At 43.0% G+C, this 15,725-nt stretch overlaps 1 protein-coding gene across 5 annotated transcripts in view; it reads left to right on the forward strand.

The window, feature by feature from the left end:
- Nucleotides 1-15,725, forward strand: part of LOC146502145 (unconventional myosin-VI) — a 154,823-nt gene that overhangs the window by 72,758 nt on the left and 66,340 nt on the right. For all 5 annotated transcript variants that reach the window (XM_085133606.1, XM_085133608.1, XM_085133609.1 and 2 more), the window contains exons 16-20: nucleotides 2,487-2,614; nucleotides 3,797-3,892; nucleotides 4,164-4,334; nucleotides 15,163-15,201; nucleotides 15,432-15,525. In XM_085133606.1, coding sequence (XP_084989732.1) covers nucleotides 2,487-2,614; nucleotides 3,797-3,892; nucleotides 4,164-4,334; nucleotides 15,163-15,201; nucleotides 15,432-15,525 — 528 coding nt within the window. The remainder of the gene's footprint in view (nucleotides 1-2,486; nucleotides 2,615-3,796; nucleotides 3,893-4,163; nucleotides 4,335-15,162; nucleotides 15,202-15,431; nucleotides 15,526-15,725) is intronic.

Below are 15,725 nucleotides of genomic sequence, written 5' to 3' on the forward strand. Positions count from 1 at the left end.
CCTAAAATCCTTAGAGTTCAGAATCTGCAGTCCAAACTAAATAGCTGACTTCCAGACAGTGTTCATTTCATTGATTTTCATCATAGGTTTCATCAACAGTAATTTCTTTCAGGCAAAAACACAATAGCTAAATAAAATCTAATGCACGAGGACAAAAACCATGACGTACTGAAACTTTGTCAACGAACAAAATGAGATGAAAACCTTTCGGGGAGACGAGATCCAATCAGAACTAATTAGGTTCTGATTAATTGAGGGGGGTTAGCTAACTCCCATGCAAAAATAGCACTGCTTCAAAGATGGCTGTGCCCGTCGTTATTATACAGTCTATGGGGATGTGTTGATGTCGACTGGGTACATCAGACTGAAAAAGACAGCTCTAGTTCAAACACTAAGGTGTCGCCTAAAAATGAAATAGTTTATTTGCAGTGTGCCGTATTAAAGGAGAGCTAGGCCTCATGAAATTTTATTGTATACGAAAGAAAAAGAGCTTTGTATTTATATGTTGGCCCTATATCTAAGAGTGTCCTGTAAAAGCTGCTCATTATCCACCTCAGTGCTCATCATCCTCAGTTTTAGGAGAGCTGCCTCTCTTCACTTTGACCTCCGAGCCTCGGTGCCGCATAAAAGACCACAAAGAGGACGAACGACGAAGCCCCCAAGCCTGTAAACTCCTGTCCTGACTGAAATGTGTCTTAATAGTTTATAAACATGGAGGGAGACTGATTTGACAGGGCAATCTAAGGGGAAGGTGGTTAATGATGCTTTCTGTGCTTTCAGTATGAGATGTTTAACTACAGCAGAGCGAGCTGCTGGGAGGCGGGAGGCTGGCTGTGCTCGCTGGCTCGTAGATTACCGAAACGCGGTTGTTTGTTTGCTGGTTTGGATTCCCGTTGCGTGTTATAAAAGGAGAAGCTCCTCTTTGTTCAGGGGACGTAAAAATCACAGTTGATGTAGCAGAGAATTACATTTGTACAAGCAGCAGCCACGTGACTGCACACAGAACAAGGCGGAGATGGAAACAAACAGGAGGAGGAGGAGTGGGAACTATTAAAAAGTTCTTTAACGTCACAGAAGTTTGTTCGAAGCGTTACTTTCACTTCATTCAGGTTTTATTAACTCGTGCAGCCATGCGCCCTTTCGTTTGTTGCTGGTTGTCTCCTGTGATGGAGAGAAGGTGGACGGATTGAGCAATGGAGGGGCAGATGACGGGATGCCTCCCGAGGTTTTTGCTGCTCGAAGCTCTGCTGACCTTCATTTGCTGAATAGTTTGTGAGTAGGAGTCTCCATCAAAGAGCCTCTACTGTGCAGCATGTCAGTTCCTGTCAGGAAACATTACTGAAAAAGACTGCTAAAGCTCACGTAGGTAGGTAATCATATCTTCTAAACAATCCCCCACGTCATCCTCTGAATCAGTCAGTCATCCCACGTAAACTTCCTCCCCTGCGCCTCAGTTTTCTGTCAGTTTGCTGGGTGTTTGTTCAGCACTGACAGCTTTTCCTTCACAGGCGTGTTGTCGGTCACTGCAGACCTCACCTTCTTCCTTTATTTTCTTCTTTCTGTTAAAATAATCTTTAAAATAACATTTTGAAAGTAGGATCTGTAGCAAATTCAGAACATTTAAAGGGAAGCTGCTTTCTCCAGCTTCTTATCTCCACTAGAGGAGCTGTTAAAAGTTAAAAATGAGCTTCCTAAATAGTTGTTTTTTAGGTTCTTGTAGACATTTCAGCTTCTTGAGTAAAGGAATCCATCTGTCTCCATCACTGAACAAAAGTGGTTCACAAAAAGAATCTGTCTTTGTCAAACTCACAGCTTTGATCTCTCAAAGTCACACAGAGGGCTTCGCCAACGACGAGACTTAATCATTTATTTTTATACTTACAACTGTTTTTGACTTAAATATGCAGAGAAACTGGTTTTTACTTAACATTTCCATGTCAGGACCTTGCAGAAATAAAAATCCATCAAACTTCCATCACGTTAGATTTTGATACTTTTGTAGGAGAAAGGAGCAAAAGTTGGTGCACAGCACAAAACAGGAAGTAAGCAGTGAGTCCTCGGGTGTCCCAGTCTCCGTCATCAGGAGCTTGAAGCTCATTACGTCCTTAAATTGAGCCGTGGCTCTTCTCTTTAAAATGGGTCAATGACTTTTAATAGTGAGAAAGATTTGATGTTAAATAATAAAATAAAAATCACTTCTGCACCATCCGAGAGAACTAAACTGCACTAATGCAATAATAATAATAATTATGATTTGGTAAATTAGGTCCCCATCACCTTTCAAGTCAGATCAGGTCAAGGAGAAACTGTTACAATCTCCACGCCTCTTCCCATTCGATTAAACTTTAATTTGAATTTGCCTACATCGCACCCTCCGTGATTCAATCAGTCGCGTAGCCCGTCAGCCTCGGGGTGATCCGCCGCAGCTTCATTAAGAGGACACGCAGCGTTTATTTTTCTCATGCTTGTCACGGTTTTCCCCGCAGACCTGGTGGAGGCGAAGGTGGTCGGCATCCTGGACATCCTGGACGAAGAGAACCGTCTACCTCAACCCAGTGACCAGCACTTTACTGACACCGTTCACAACAAACACAAGGACCACTTCCGCCTGACTGTAAGTGACCGCACAAAGGAAGGAAAGTCAGGGAAGCATGCCACTTTTAACGCGAGGCTTTTATGGGACTGTTTGATTTACTCAGGAGATTCTCTCTGAATCATTTCAGCTTAATCTTTAGACTTAGAAAAAACTTATGAGAGGAGCTGATTTATATGTTTGTCTGAGTCTCCTTGTTTTACCCCATTCCTCCAAATAATCTGCTGCAAGGCCTATTTAGACCTTATTTTCCCTGTTTTGGCCTCTTGGGCAGCATTCAGGGTGGGCTGATATTAAACCTGAGAGACTACAGATTACACGCAGAGCTGGAAAAAGTGCTTTTTTTCCCTCCCTCTATCTCTCAGGTAAAGGAAGTTCTAGTTTCGTTTTCGGCTTTGTAAATTTACCAGCTGCTAAAAGAACTATTAAAATTAATAGAAATCCCAAGTGGTTCACCTCACGTTGTGTCCCAACAATTAATTCTTTATATGTAAATGTGAAAATGGCTGTCGCCAAACTGAGTCCTGAAATTGTTGCTTCTGTCCAAACAGCAGCCAAAAAACTTTATAAGACAAAGACTAGCTGCTCGTTCTCGCATTGACATGTTTCGATGAGTAAATGTTTAGACTTTCCACCTGGGTCTGAAGACCTGCAGCAGGTGAAAATCTGTTATCTGTGCCTGCACGCAGGGTTCAGTGATGCTGCAGAGCAGAACAGCTGATATCACCAACTGCATTTAAAGGTGGTGGCACTACAGCCTGAACACGAGATGATGGACTCACTGCTCTGATATTTATCACCACTAAAGATTATTAGCCGAGGAGCACTTTATCTGCAGTATTAAACAATAACTTATCAACAAGGAGCTTCACCTTCTACCATGGCTCCTTAATTTTTAAAGCTTTTATTGATAATTTGGATAATATTGATGATATTGATAAACACAAAAAATGGGAACTTTTGATATTGACTTGAAGTTTTGAGTTTCAGTGGAGTGACGTGGAGCCTCAGAGGGACGTGATCTCACTGATGGTTAAATTACTGGCATCAAATCTTAATCTTCCCAGCAGCGAGTGATTGGCAGGACTGGGAATTAGTTTTCCATCGTAAATGGGAAGCATGCATGAACTCTGCTGAGTCTGCAGAGTTTTAGTGTGTGTGTGTTTCCACCCGTGATCAGGTGCATGTGTGTGTGTCCTGCAGGTACCCAGGAAGTCTAAGCTGACCGTCCACAGGAACGTGAGGGACGATGAAGGATTTATCATCAGGCACTTTGCAGGAGCCGTGTGCTACGAGACGGTGCGTCACCAGAACACACTGCGGCGTCTTCAAAATGAATCATTTCTTTTCTCTGATCACTCGACTGCAGAAAACTCAACTTTTAACATGAAAGCGTGCCATCATTGAGATGAGTGTTAAAAACATACAGAGCGTAGCTGCGGAGAGATTCAAGTCATAAAATCGTGTAGAGATTTTTCCTTCTGCAGTTAAGCAGGCGTATCAGAAACGGGAACAAAAAGAAGAGACTCGAACCGAGCGCCCCGTTCACGCTGAAATGTTTCTCCTTCAGACCAAGTTTGTGGAGAAGAACAACGACGCCCTGCACATGTCTCTGGAGTGTCTCGTCAGCGAGTCCAAGGATCGCTTCGTCCGCGAGCTGTTCGAGAACTCCAACAACAGCAAAGACGTGAAGCAGAAGGCCGGAAAACTCAGCTTCATCAGCGTCGGCAACAAGTTTAAGGTGAGCAGCAAAAAAGAAAGATCCAATCCAAGATGCGATGTGTGATACAAATACTTGTAGATATTTATGACCACCAGGACATGTACTGCTCTGTGGAGATGTAGCTGTTAAACAGGCTGAGGCTAATTAAAAGTCTTTGCCACCACTGGCTCGTCTGACTCTGATGAAGACGTCCTGACGAAAGAGCTGCTACACCTCATTAATGGCTTGAATTAAAGATGTGCTCCAGACTTCATCCCCTCAGATCCCGGCTCATTGTCCAGTCTGCTCAGGCGGCGCTTTGGGCCAGTTCATACTCACACTTCTTTTTTACTAAATGCTTGTTGTATGTTTAGTTTAGGATGATCTGATACAAGCAATGTTGCAAACCTGTTATGTAGCTATCAAAAATGCAGGCCTCTGTCAGCTTACACAAAACACCCTGAGGCTAAAAGGAGCTCCTAACTGGTTGAGCTGGGAAAACTCTGGCCTAATTTGAAGACTCTTCAGATTTTGGTGTGAGAGTACAGGTTGCTCGAATAAGCCCTTTAGGGCTGACAGAATACCCTCAGTGTGTTCTCTCCAGCATCTCCTGGGCCTGCCCCGTGGACTTCTCCCAGGTGTACATGCCCGAAGCACCTCACCTCACCTGGGAGGTGTTTCTGGTCAGATGCCCAAACAATGTGAAATCACTCTTTTCACCTCGGCTGTTCTCCTCGCCCTCCACTTTCATCCTACAATCTGCTCCCCTTATTTCTTACCAGCTGAACTCATCCCCAACCTTAAGTGGGCACAGCGTGAGCTTCAGAGTTTGAGCTGCAAATTCTCATCATCGCTCGATGAAGCGATGATGAGAATATGTGTATGATATACACAAATCCAGAGGCCAGCAGGCTCATTCAAGGGTTCCCACTCATCCTTAAAAAGTCTTAAAATGTCATTTTAAAATTTAAGGTAATTAAATGCTTTAAAATCATCGTCTGGCTTTTTTTGTTAGAGAGAGGGGATAATCTGAGGGGCTGCGCAGAGGCCTAGTTTAACATAAATAACGATGATGATAACTGTGAATCATGCAAAGCTACTCTACTCTAGTCCCTTAAGCAGAATAGTTCCTAAATGTTTAGTCTGCCTCATTATATACATGTCTGACTGATTGTTATAATAAAGCCGACAGCGCCCAGGCTCACCTCCGAGGTCCCGTAGGTACAAAGAGTCAAAGTAAATGTATGAAATCTTCATAAAGAACATAATTTTTCACCTAAAAACAGTCAGATGAGCGTCTCTCTTTCACCCTGAGCGCAGAGATAGCAACGTCTTTGCTGTCACCTGGAGTTATAAACGGAGGATTTTTATTCTCCTGAATAAAAATGACTCATCCAGCTCAGCCTCTCACCTTGATGTGCGCTCTAATGTGTCACCTAACCAAAGGCAAGGTGAGCCAAAAACCACAGCGCCTGGCTCCACTCAATTATCCCTCCTAAAATATATAAATATATATATTTAATGGAGAAAAAATAACCTGAGGTAGTGATGGGCAGGTGTATTTAACAGGGTCAAAGCCAGAGAGCAGCGAGGTGTCCAGTACAAACAGTTAACGGATTTGTTTATTTTATTTTTTTTAATTGAAGACGTGGGAACGCAATAAATAAATTTTCATGTGTACAGTGACAGTGATTTATATCAACAGGTCCTCCAACGTTCATAACAGGCCTATGTTGCAAAAGTCTGAAACAACAGCAGGAGGGAAAAAGTGTTTACTGGAGGCCATTTTTAACCTCGCCCTGCATTTTTTCCAGGCTTAAAATTAATTGGACAATTGACTGATAAGAGTTTCATTTCCACGAGGGGCCTCGTTTCTTTCCATTTCCTGACAAATTAAGGAGAAAGGAGGTCTGGAGTCGTTTGCACTGTTTAATTTACATTTGGCAGCTTTCAGAATAGACTGATAATGAAATGCAATAGTTCGGCCTCAAAGTAATAAATGCATAAAATAGTTTTTCAGCATTAGCTGAATAAGGTGTTCTTAGTTATTTAATTTGTAAGCTAATAGACATGTCCTTGTCAGAAATCACACCCGGTGTTGCTGGAGGTCAGTGTAATGCCATTTTTAGGGCCAAGCAGAATAAACATCATTTGTTTTCTGAATTTAGAAGTAGAAAATTACAGCGGATTGAGGCCTTTATGTCTGTAGTTTATTTCAATGATTTGTGTCATCCTTCTTCACAGATTCGTAAAACTGCGTGTCATCTGCATAGCAAAGAATGTATGTACAGTGGGGCAAAAAAGTATTTAGTCAGCCACCGATTGTGCAAGTTCCCCCACTTAAAATGATGACAGAGGTCAGTAATTTGCACCAGAGGTACACTTCAACTGTGAGAGACAGAATGTGAAAAAAAATCCATGAATTCACATGGTAGGATTTGTAAAGAATTTATTCGTAAATCAGGGTGGAAAATAAGTATTTGGTCACCTCAAACAAGGAAAATCCCTGGCTCTCACAGACCTGTAACGTCTTCTGTAAGAAGCTTTTCTGTCCCCCACTCGTTACCTGTATGAATGGCACCTGTTTGACCTCATCATCTGTATAAAAGACACCTGTCCACAGCCTCAACCAGTCAGACTCCAAACTCCGCCATGGCCAAGACCAAAGAGCTTTCGAAGGACACCAGGAAAAGAATTGTAGACCTGCACCAGACTGGGAAGAGTGAATCTACAATAGGCAAGCAGCTTGGTGTGAAAAAATCAACTGTGGGAGCAATCATCAGAAAATGGAAGACATACAAGACCACTGATAATCTCCCTCGATCTGGGGCTCCACGCAAGATCTCATCCCGTGGGGTCAAAATGATCATGAGAACGGTGAGCAAAGATCCCAGAACCACACGGGGGGACCTGGTGAATGACCTGCAGAGAGCTGGGACCAAAGTAACAAAGGTCACCATCAGTAACACACTACAACGGCAGGGAATCAAATCCCACAGTGCCAGACGTGTTCCGCTGCTGAAGCCAGTGCATGTCCAGGCCCGTCTGAAGTTTGCCAGAGAGCACATGGATGATACAGCAGAGGATTGGGAGAATGTCATGTGGTCAGATGAAACCAAAGTAGAACTTTTTGGTATAAACTCAACTCGTCGTGTTTGGAGGAAGAATACTGAGTTGCATCCCAAGAACACCATACCTACTGTGAAGCATGGGGGTGGAAACATCATGCTATGGGGCTGTTTTTCTGCCAAGGGGACAGGACGACTGATCCGTGTTAAGGACAGAATGAATGGGGCCAAGTATCGTGAGATTTTGAGCCAAAACCTCCTTCCATCAGTGAGAACTTTGAAGATGAAACGAGGCTGGGTCTTCCAACATGACAATGATCCAAAACACACCGCCCGGGCAACAAAGGAGTGGCTCCGTAAGAAGCATTTGAAAGTCCTGGAGTGGCCTAGCCAGTCTCCAGACCTCAACCCCATAGAAAATCTGTGGCGGGAGTTGAAAGTCCGTGTTGCTCGGCAACAGCCCCAAAACATCACTGCTCTTGAGAAGATCTGCATGGAGGAATGGGCCAAAATACCAGCTACTGTGTGTGCAAACCTGGTAAAGACCTATAGTAAACGTTTGACCTCTGTTATTGCCAACAAAGGTTATGTTACAAAGTATTGAGTTGTATTTTTGTTATTGACCAAATACTTATTTTCCACCCTGATTTACGAATAAATTCTTTACAAATCCTACCATGTGAATTCATGGATTTTTTTTTCACATTCTGTCTCTCACAGTTGAAGTGTACCTCTGGTGCAAATTACTGACCTCTGTCATCATTTTAAGTGGGAGAACTTGCACAATCGGTGGCTGACTAAATACTTTTTTGCCCTACTGTATAATGAGAAAAGTATTGGGCCTAGTTGAGAGCCCTGTGGAACTAACAGCTTCTACTTTCGGTAATAAAATGTTATGATCAGTGAATTTTAGTGCTCTAGCTTTGAAGAGCACAGGGACGAGTTCACTGTGGCCGGTTTTCTTGTTGTTTAATGACAAAGCAATAAGACGGGAGGTGTGGAGTCGGCTGGATACTTTGGATTTGAGCAGCAGCTGTTTGTCTAAATTCTTAATAAGTTATTCAAAAGTGGTGCCGGTTCAAGTGATGAAGAATTATTATGAAGTACAGTCTGTACCAAAGAACCTGCCGGCCATTACAATGAGCCTTGTAAGGAGTAAGGAGTCTTGCATGAGACTGATCTTAAGTTGGATTTCCACTTCCTGTTTAAGTTTATAAAACAATCATAGTTTGGGATGAAGTAGACCCTTTTTTACAATATTAATGCTTTACCCCATGGAGACGACGTTTGAAAACTTTCCCCCGACCTTTAATGCCGAGTTTTCACACCTCAGTGTAGATGAACATAGACATGGTTTGACAACCAGTAGAACAGTTTCCAGGTTTTTCCAAGAGTAGCTGCATAGAAAGAGACCGAATCACTGATTTCTGCTGCACATCCAGTCATTATGTTTTGTAAGTAGGCATAAAATATGTCAGAAAACAGCTTCAGGTGTTATTCCTGGTAGGCTCAGGCATCTCTTCTTATTTGTAGTCATCCTCGCAGTAAGTGTTTTTAATCATAGTCTGCTGACTGAATTGGGCCAGTACTCTTCAGGATTGGTCCACTGGTTTTCTGTCCAGCTGAGTACTTTTTAGGAAAAGTGGCTCTCCATCACGAGGCTATGTGGAAAGTTCCCACAATAATGAGTCACAGAACAGCAGCGAATTTAAAAGTATGTGAGGATAAATATACTGTCATTATATTGTCAGCCAGGTGAGGTCAGCTGACCAGCTGAAACTGTCCGATGAAGGTCAGTGTTTCCTGTGGGTTTATTGCTTTTGGATTTGGGGATGTGCCTCAGGCCGCACTGTTTCTGTGACGCACGAGGAGAATGTTTGAAAACCGTGAATGTCCAGCATGGAAGATCAACTAAACTGATGCTTTCAGGAAAACAAAGAACAAGTCATGTTTGTCTGCCGCTGCACCAGCGAAAACATCCCACTGTCGTTCGAGAGGGTTTAACTCGACTCCGTACAGACTGGATTTAGTCGTTATTACGTGTGTTAGTGTGTTCTGTGTTTCCTCATCCCGGCGCTTCTCCTCCTCCTCCCCTTCCTGAGCCCTCTCTATTCGAGCTATGATTACGGTTCAAAAGGTGTACCGGAGGACCCAGACGGGAGGCGAGCCGTGGGTGCAGAGGCGAGCGGGGTGGGGAAAATGAGCAGTGATAAATCCGAGACGGTGGAGGTGATGGAGACGCTGCTTCCTGGAGCTGCAGCGATGAAGGGAGATTGTGATCCGTGCAGGTTTTCATTATAACCAGACACCGTGGCTTTGCCCCACTTCAGTGACCAAATACATCATAACAAAGGTGTCCTGCTCCAAAGGCTCATCCAGACATGGCTGATAATTCACCTGCCTGCCTCCGAATCATCTGCATGCTCCTCTGTTATGAATTACAAAGTCATCGTGCAGCAGCAGACCTGACCGGGTCAGGTTGCATTAGCGGCTGTTTGTCTGTTTGCATGAGCATGACTGAGAGAGCAGATGTAAATAACATCATAAACGCTTTACAGACATTTAAACCTTTAAATGGAGCGGAGGCCGGCCGGCCGTGCATTCTTCTGCTTTTTGTTCCGCGCAGCTGCTTTTCGTCAGCACATGTAGGCTGCTGCAGATAAAAGGGAGTTATGTAAGCCGTAACACACTCGCATATGTCCTCTCACGAGAAAATGGATGAGGCGAAGGCCAAGTCCATCATTTTATTAGAGCATCTTCAAGTATATGACTGTGTTAATTCCACAAACAATTACAGTAAGCAGATGGAGGGAAAGGCTTTCAAGCTGTCGTGCCTTTTTTCACCTTACCTGTGCCGTGGCTTTAAGGGAGACATGGTGAGTTAGTTTTTTCATCACTGCAGCTTGTCATTACTTAATTATATCACCAAAACCTGCAGAACTGATGATTTTTCAATCAGCCTTAAACGTAATTTGCACAGCTGCTGCAGTTGCTTTTTTAGAAAGTTTGACAAAATAATTTTTAAGCATTTTTAATACAACGCTTCTGAAACTTAACCAGCAGGGTCTCAGAAAAAGGCGTTGGGTTTTAAATAATGAAGGGTCAAGAAACTATCCCTGCACCATCGCATCACCGTCAGTCTGAACAGTGGATACAAGGCAAGATGGGTCCATGCTTTCACTAAACTCTGACCCTACCTGTCCTCGTCATGTGTCCTCATCCGCATCACATGACCTTAAAAATGCTTAAAAATAAATATCTGGTGCTCTTCCTCAGCCCTGCACTGCTTCTCTGGTCAGGCTCACGAGCCTGCAGAGCTTCTTCTTCTGTAGTTATTGTGGTGCTCAGTTTGTGAAAGCGTGAGGAAAAAATTGAGTTTTCGAGACAGCTTCCTGCTCGTATATGACAGTGTTTGCCACATCAGCCGAGGGCGTCATCGCGAGCCTGGATTGGCCGTTGTGTGTCCGCCAAACACATTAGTGGACAAACAAGGACGTTGTTGTGGTGTTAATTGCCGTTAGCGGCCATCCTTTACAATCTGTCGCTGTTTGCTTGGCTTCACTGTGCACTCATCTGTCTTCCATTATACCCCCTAATCAGTATACATCATTCACATTTGCATATGTTCACATTCACAGATGCTCCTCGTGTCCACAGTCACATCAAGAAAAGCTACAAGAAGCTTTAATAATGCAAGCATTAGTGAGAAGTTTCCCCTCTCTGAATCCATTTCTGTGCTGATTTGTAACTCTGACCATTGTTTGGAACAAACATTTTTTTAAAGAAAATGCAGAAACCTGATCAGAAACTGCACCCAGCAGCTTACTGGGTACAAATTAGGGCTGCCACAAATGATTATTTTGATAGTCAACTAGTCAAGCAAGTTGACATGCTGGCACATGCAAGGCCACCTGGGTTGGCTGGAAGACTGTTTACTTAGCCTGGCAGGGCGAAGGACACTGTCTCAGCTGAACTATCGACACGCACACACATACATATACTGATACTGATAAGCACTCACTGACGCATCACCCTCCCTACCCCGGATCCAACGCCACCTCCAACGCTTACCTCCCCTCTGATGTGGACATCGGGTCAGTTGGAGGCGCAGTCGAAAGATTGCAGCGGTCCCAGATCAGATGTACACACTGGAACTCTTTCCCATGTTGCTTGTCTGTGTTTATTGTGCTATGGTGTGTTGATATCTGTGCATTCCTGTATTATCCTTTTGTGTTACACATTTCAATGTTTTTTTTCCTCGCTACCTAGCCTGACCTGTCTCCCCAATGTGATGTTTGTGTATTGTATGTACGGTCGGCAAGGTCTGTCATCTCGGTTGTGGGCAAAAGACCTGCAACTGACAAATAAAGGCTATCTCTCATCTCACCGATTATTTTTGCGATTAGTCGACTAATCAGATCATGCATCCATTGAACGTAAAACGTACAGCTTATTGCACCAGCATGCATCTGCTCTTATATAACTATCATTAGCTTACAACTTTAAGTGTTTAAGGTATGTGCTAACTAAAAATAAAAACAAGATGATAGTTTATTAAAGTTTAATGAAATTTGCAGATTGTTTTGGTGAAGTTTAATAAACACCTTGCTATCTAAAATATAACGGGACACCGGAGTATGTTCTCGAGCATCTCACACTTCTGATAATCAGTTGTCTGCTTGACGTTTATTCAGCTGTGTAAAAACTATAACTTTAATCGCAGCCAAACCGATTTACTCAGGAACAAATAAAATACTAAAAAAAGCCAAACAATAACATTTTTAAGTTATCTAAGTGACTTATATATGGTTAACCTGAGTAGCGAAAGATGGCAGTGGGTTTGAAAACGATTTGCCGGGAGTCTGGTGTTCTCAAAGGCTCTAGTGAGCCTTGCCCCCGGCTAGCTATCGAGCTGGTGGGTAACAGACGTCTCCGAAAACGTCAGAGCGCTTTTGAAAATATGTGGTGTCTTGATAAACTGAGCAGATATTTGAGGTCTATACAGCTACATTCTCGCCTGAAAATATGTTAAACGTTTATTTTGTGACCTAGAAAGAATAATAAGAGTAATATTAAAACTAACTAGCTGCCGCCATTGTTGAAAACTGAGCTGGACTGCGCTATGAATTCTGGGACAGAGCTACTTCTTCTTCTTCGGGGTTTAACGGCAGCTGGCATCCTTGTACATGCAGTGCTGCCAACTTCTGTTTCAGTCCGTTATTACACTCTTAAATCCTACTTATTCCTGCGTCTTTTGTGATCTTACAAAGCTTCAAATGACGCGTCGACTATTAAATCAGTCGTCGACGATTTTGATAGTCGACGTAATTGTGACTAGTCGACTAATCGTGGCAGCCTTAGTACAAATATGCTGATAATGTAGATTTACAAAGGTTTTGCTTCCGTATCAGAAGCGCTGCCTGCAGACAGCGCGGTCCTGCCGTCTCCCTGCGAATCTTCTTCTCTCTCCAATCACGATTTTACCTTGTATCTGCTCCTCTTCCTGGAAAAACAGAGAAAAGATGCCTCCCTGCCTAGCTTTGACTGTAAATGTCATTCTACCAATTCTACTTATTATCTAAGTTTGGGACATTCTGTTCGGACTCCGTAGTCTCAGAAAATATCCTCCTGACTTTTAACCAGCATGATGTGTAAGCATGTTTTGCAAAACCCTCAGAACTTCTACATGTCAATCACGATAATTCAATTCAGTCATAGCGCTGAATGAAGCTTCTGACCTTCATTACACGGAGTGCCAACTCTTTAATGCGCACAGCGATGTGTAAAAATCATAAAAAACAACTTTATTTAATCATTTTATCCCTAACAGCATCAGCAGTCTGCAGATGGACAAATGTGCTGCTTTCAGGGATTTTTGTATGTTGTTTGCAGCCCAGTTAGCCAAATCTGATCTCCTCGGCACTCGTCTCTGTGCGGATGCACAGCTGCTAGCTTTCAGAGGAAGGTGCAGGTTCAGGCAGTACATCCCACCTAAACCAGCCAATTATGGACTGAAGGTCTGATGTAGGGCTGGGCGATATGGCCTAAAATTCATATCGCGATATAATTTGAAGCATGTCCGGTAACGATATATATCGCGATATATTCTTTTCTTCTGTATAACGTATTTTCCACACTATAAGGCACACTTAAATTCCTTTAATATTCTCAAAAATCGAGAGTGTGCCTTATGTATGAATTCTGGTTGTGCTTACTGACCTCGAACCGATTTTGGCGTGCAGAAATCTGTTAAAAAATGTTTTAGTACAACTTTGGTAAGCCGCACTGCTTGATGGATCGTCAAAGCATTATGGCTGCCGTAGTGAGGAGCTTTGTGGAGTAATCTGGGTCCAAAACTCCGTCTGTCCCCTCAGGTCCCAAAGTCAAACGAACACTAAGAGTTAAAAACGGTCTAAATTATTTCATCTTTAATAAAATCATCAGCGTTGCTGCTTTATCAGGTGCAACAATTAAGTTTAACATCCATGCATCCATGAAAACAGAATTTATTAAATTTAACGGAGTTAGAAGTTAACAGGAAGTTAGCTCGCTAGTTTCCACCTAAACATTTCATACCATGTTCTGACTGAGAGATTTTTGAAACGAATTAAAACATACAGCTCTGCTACCATTTCCAACATAAATGAAGACGGAAAACTAAACAGCAGTGGCGTTTGCAGGGTTACTGAAGTTGTACTACCTGATATATAATGTTGTGCTATGTGATTGCTAGCGACACAGCTATGTTAGCATAACATTAGCACAGTGAAGCTGGAGGATGAACACTAACTTTTTTTCCACTCGTTAAAAGTTAACTTGAGGGATTCTGGTGGTCAGGGACAAATGCAATCGCATAGCAGGATGCTATACACGGGCCAAACTTCAGTCAGGAGAACAACTAAGATTATTCATCCACAATACTCAGGTTAGTTATTAATATACTTCATCCACAATACTCAGGTTAGTTATTAATATACTGCAACAACATGGGAATAGAACAGCTGCGAGAGAATTCAACATTAATGAATCAATGTTACAGAAGTGGAGGAAGCGCAGTTTTTGGCTTTCCCCATATTTCAAAAGTGCTTCATCTCTTTGCTATGACTGTCGCTCGGCATAATTTGCAGATGATAATGGTTTTAGCCGCTGCGATGCTTTCGACCAAAACAGGCGCACCTTGATGACATCATCAACATGCGCTGTCGCGATAGAGCGGTATAGTCAAAATCTCTATCGTTGGCCAAATTTATATCGTTTCTATCGTATATCGTTTATATCGCCCACCCCTAGGCTGATGTGACTGTCACGCTAAAACTTTGCAACCTCCTATCCCACATGGTCATGTAACCCCTGAAATTTGAAGTAAAAGCACTTTGTGACGCTTTCTTTAGTCAATTATCAGAAAGCAGATCAACATCCACAGTAGCAGTGTGATACATCACATGATAGTGATGTTCACTAGAGAAACCAGACTTTGGCTTTAACAATGAAGTTTGTAGCAGGACTTGAACGTGTTTATAGTCTCTGAACATGTAACGTGGATCTCCTGTCCTCGTGAAGCTATGAGGGCTCAGAAATGCTGGAAAAATGATTAAAAAGGAGCAACTTTGAACCGACTCCTCGTGCATTCTTACGGCCTATGACTGGGAAAATATTGGGATGTGATGTGGAATAACCCGTACCCAGTTTTGCAGTCACATGATGGATGTCGGGCGATTGTGTGTCTGCCTGTCTCTTGAGGTTTTCTCAGTTTGTTTGAATAAAAGTGATGATGCGTCTCCCTCCTCTGTCTCCCGCAGACCCAGCTGAATATTCTCCTGGACAAGCTCCGCAGCACGGTCAGTGTTTGCTCCTCTTTTGTTTTCATGATTGATGTTGCGAGCCGTCCTGTCCGTACATCTCGTAGTCCCCACCTCCCCTCCCCCTCGACGCCGTGCATCACGTCCTGAGCCCGATATGATGAATGTCATGAATTTGTGATGTAGGTTGTGGATCATGCTGTTGGTGTAATAACTTGTTTCATCTTCTCTGCTCTGGTTTCTTTACCCCCCAACTCCTCCTCCTCTAGGGCTCCAGTTTTATTCGCTGCATTAAGCCGAACCTGAAGATGGTCAGTCACCAGTTTGAAGGAGCTCAGATCCTCTCCCAGCTGCAGTGCTCTGGTCAGTGTTTCCTGCACACTGTGATTTTAATGTTTGCACCTGGAAGGAGGTGAGGTCATTTCACTTCCTGTCTATTCTGTCTTTTTGAAGAAGCAAAACATGTCAGGGCCTCGTTGTTCTGGCGTTTGAACGTTAATAGACTTAACAGTCTCCTCAAGACACTTTGTATTGTAAGGCAAGACTCTACAATAATAGAAAGG

Source organism: Neolamprologus multifasciatus, chromosome 15, assembly GCF_963576455.1.
Source record: "Neolamprologus multifasciatus chromosome 15, fNeoMul1.2, whole genome shotgun sequence".
Classification (NCBI taxonomy): Eukaryota; Metazoa; Chordata; class Actinopteri; order Cichliformes; family Cichlidae; genus Neolamprologus; species Neolamprologus multifasciatus.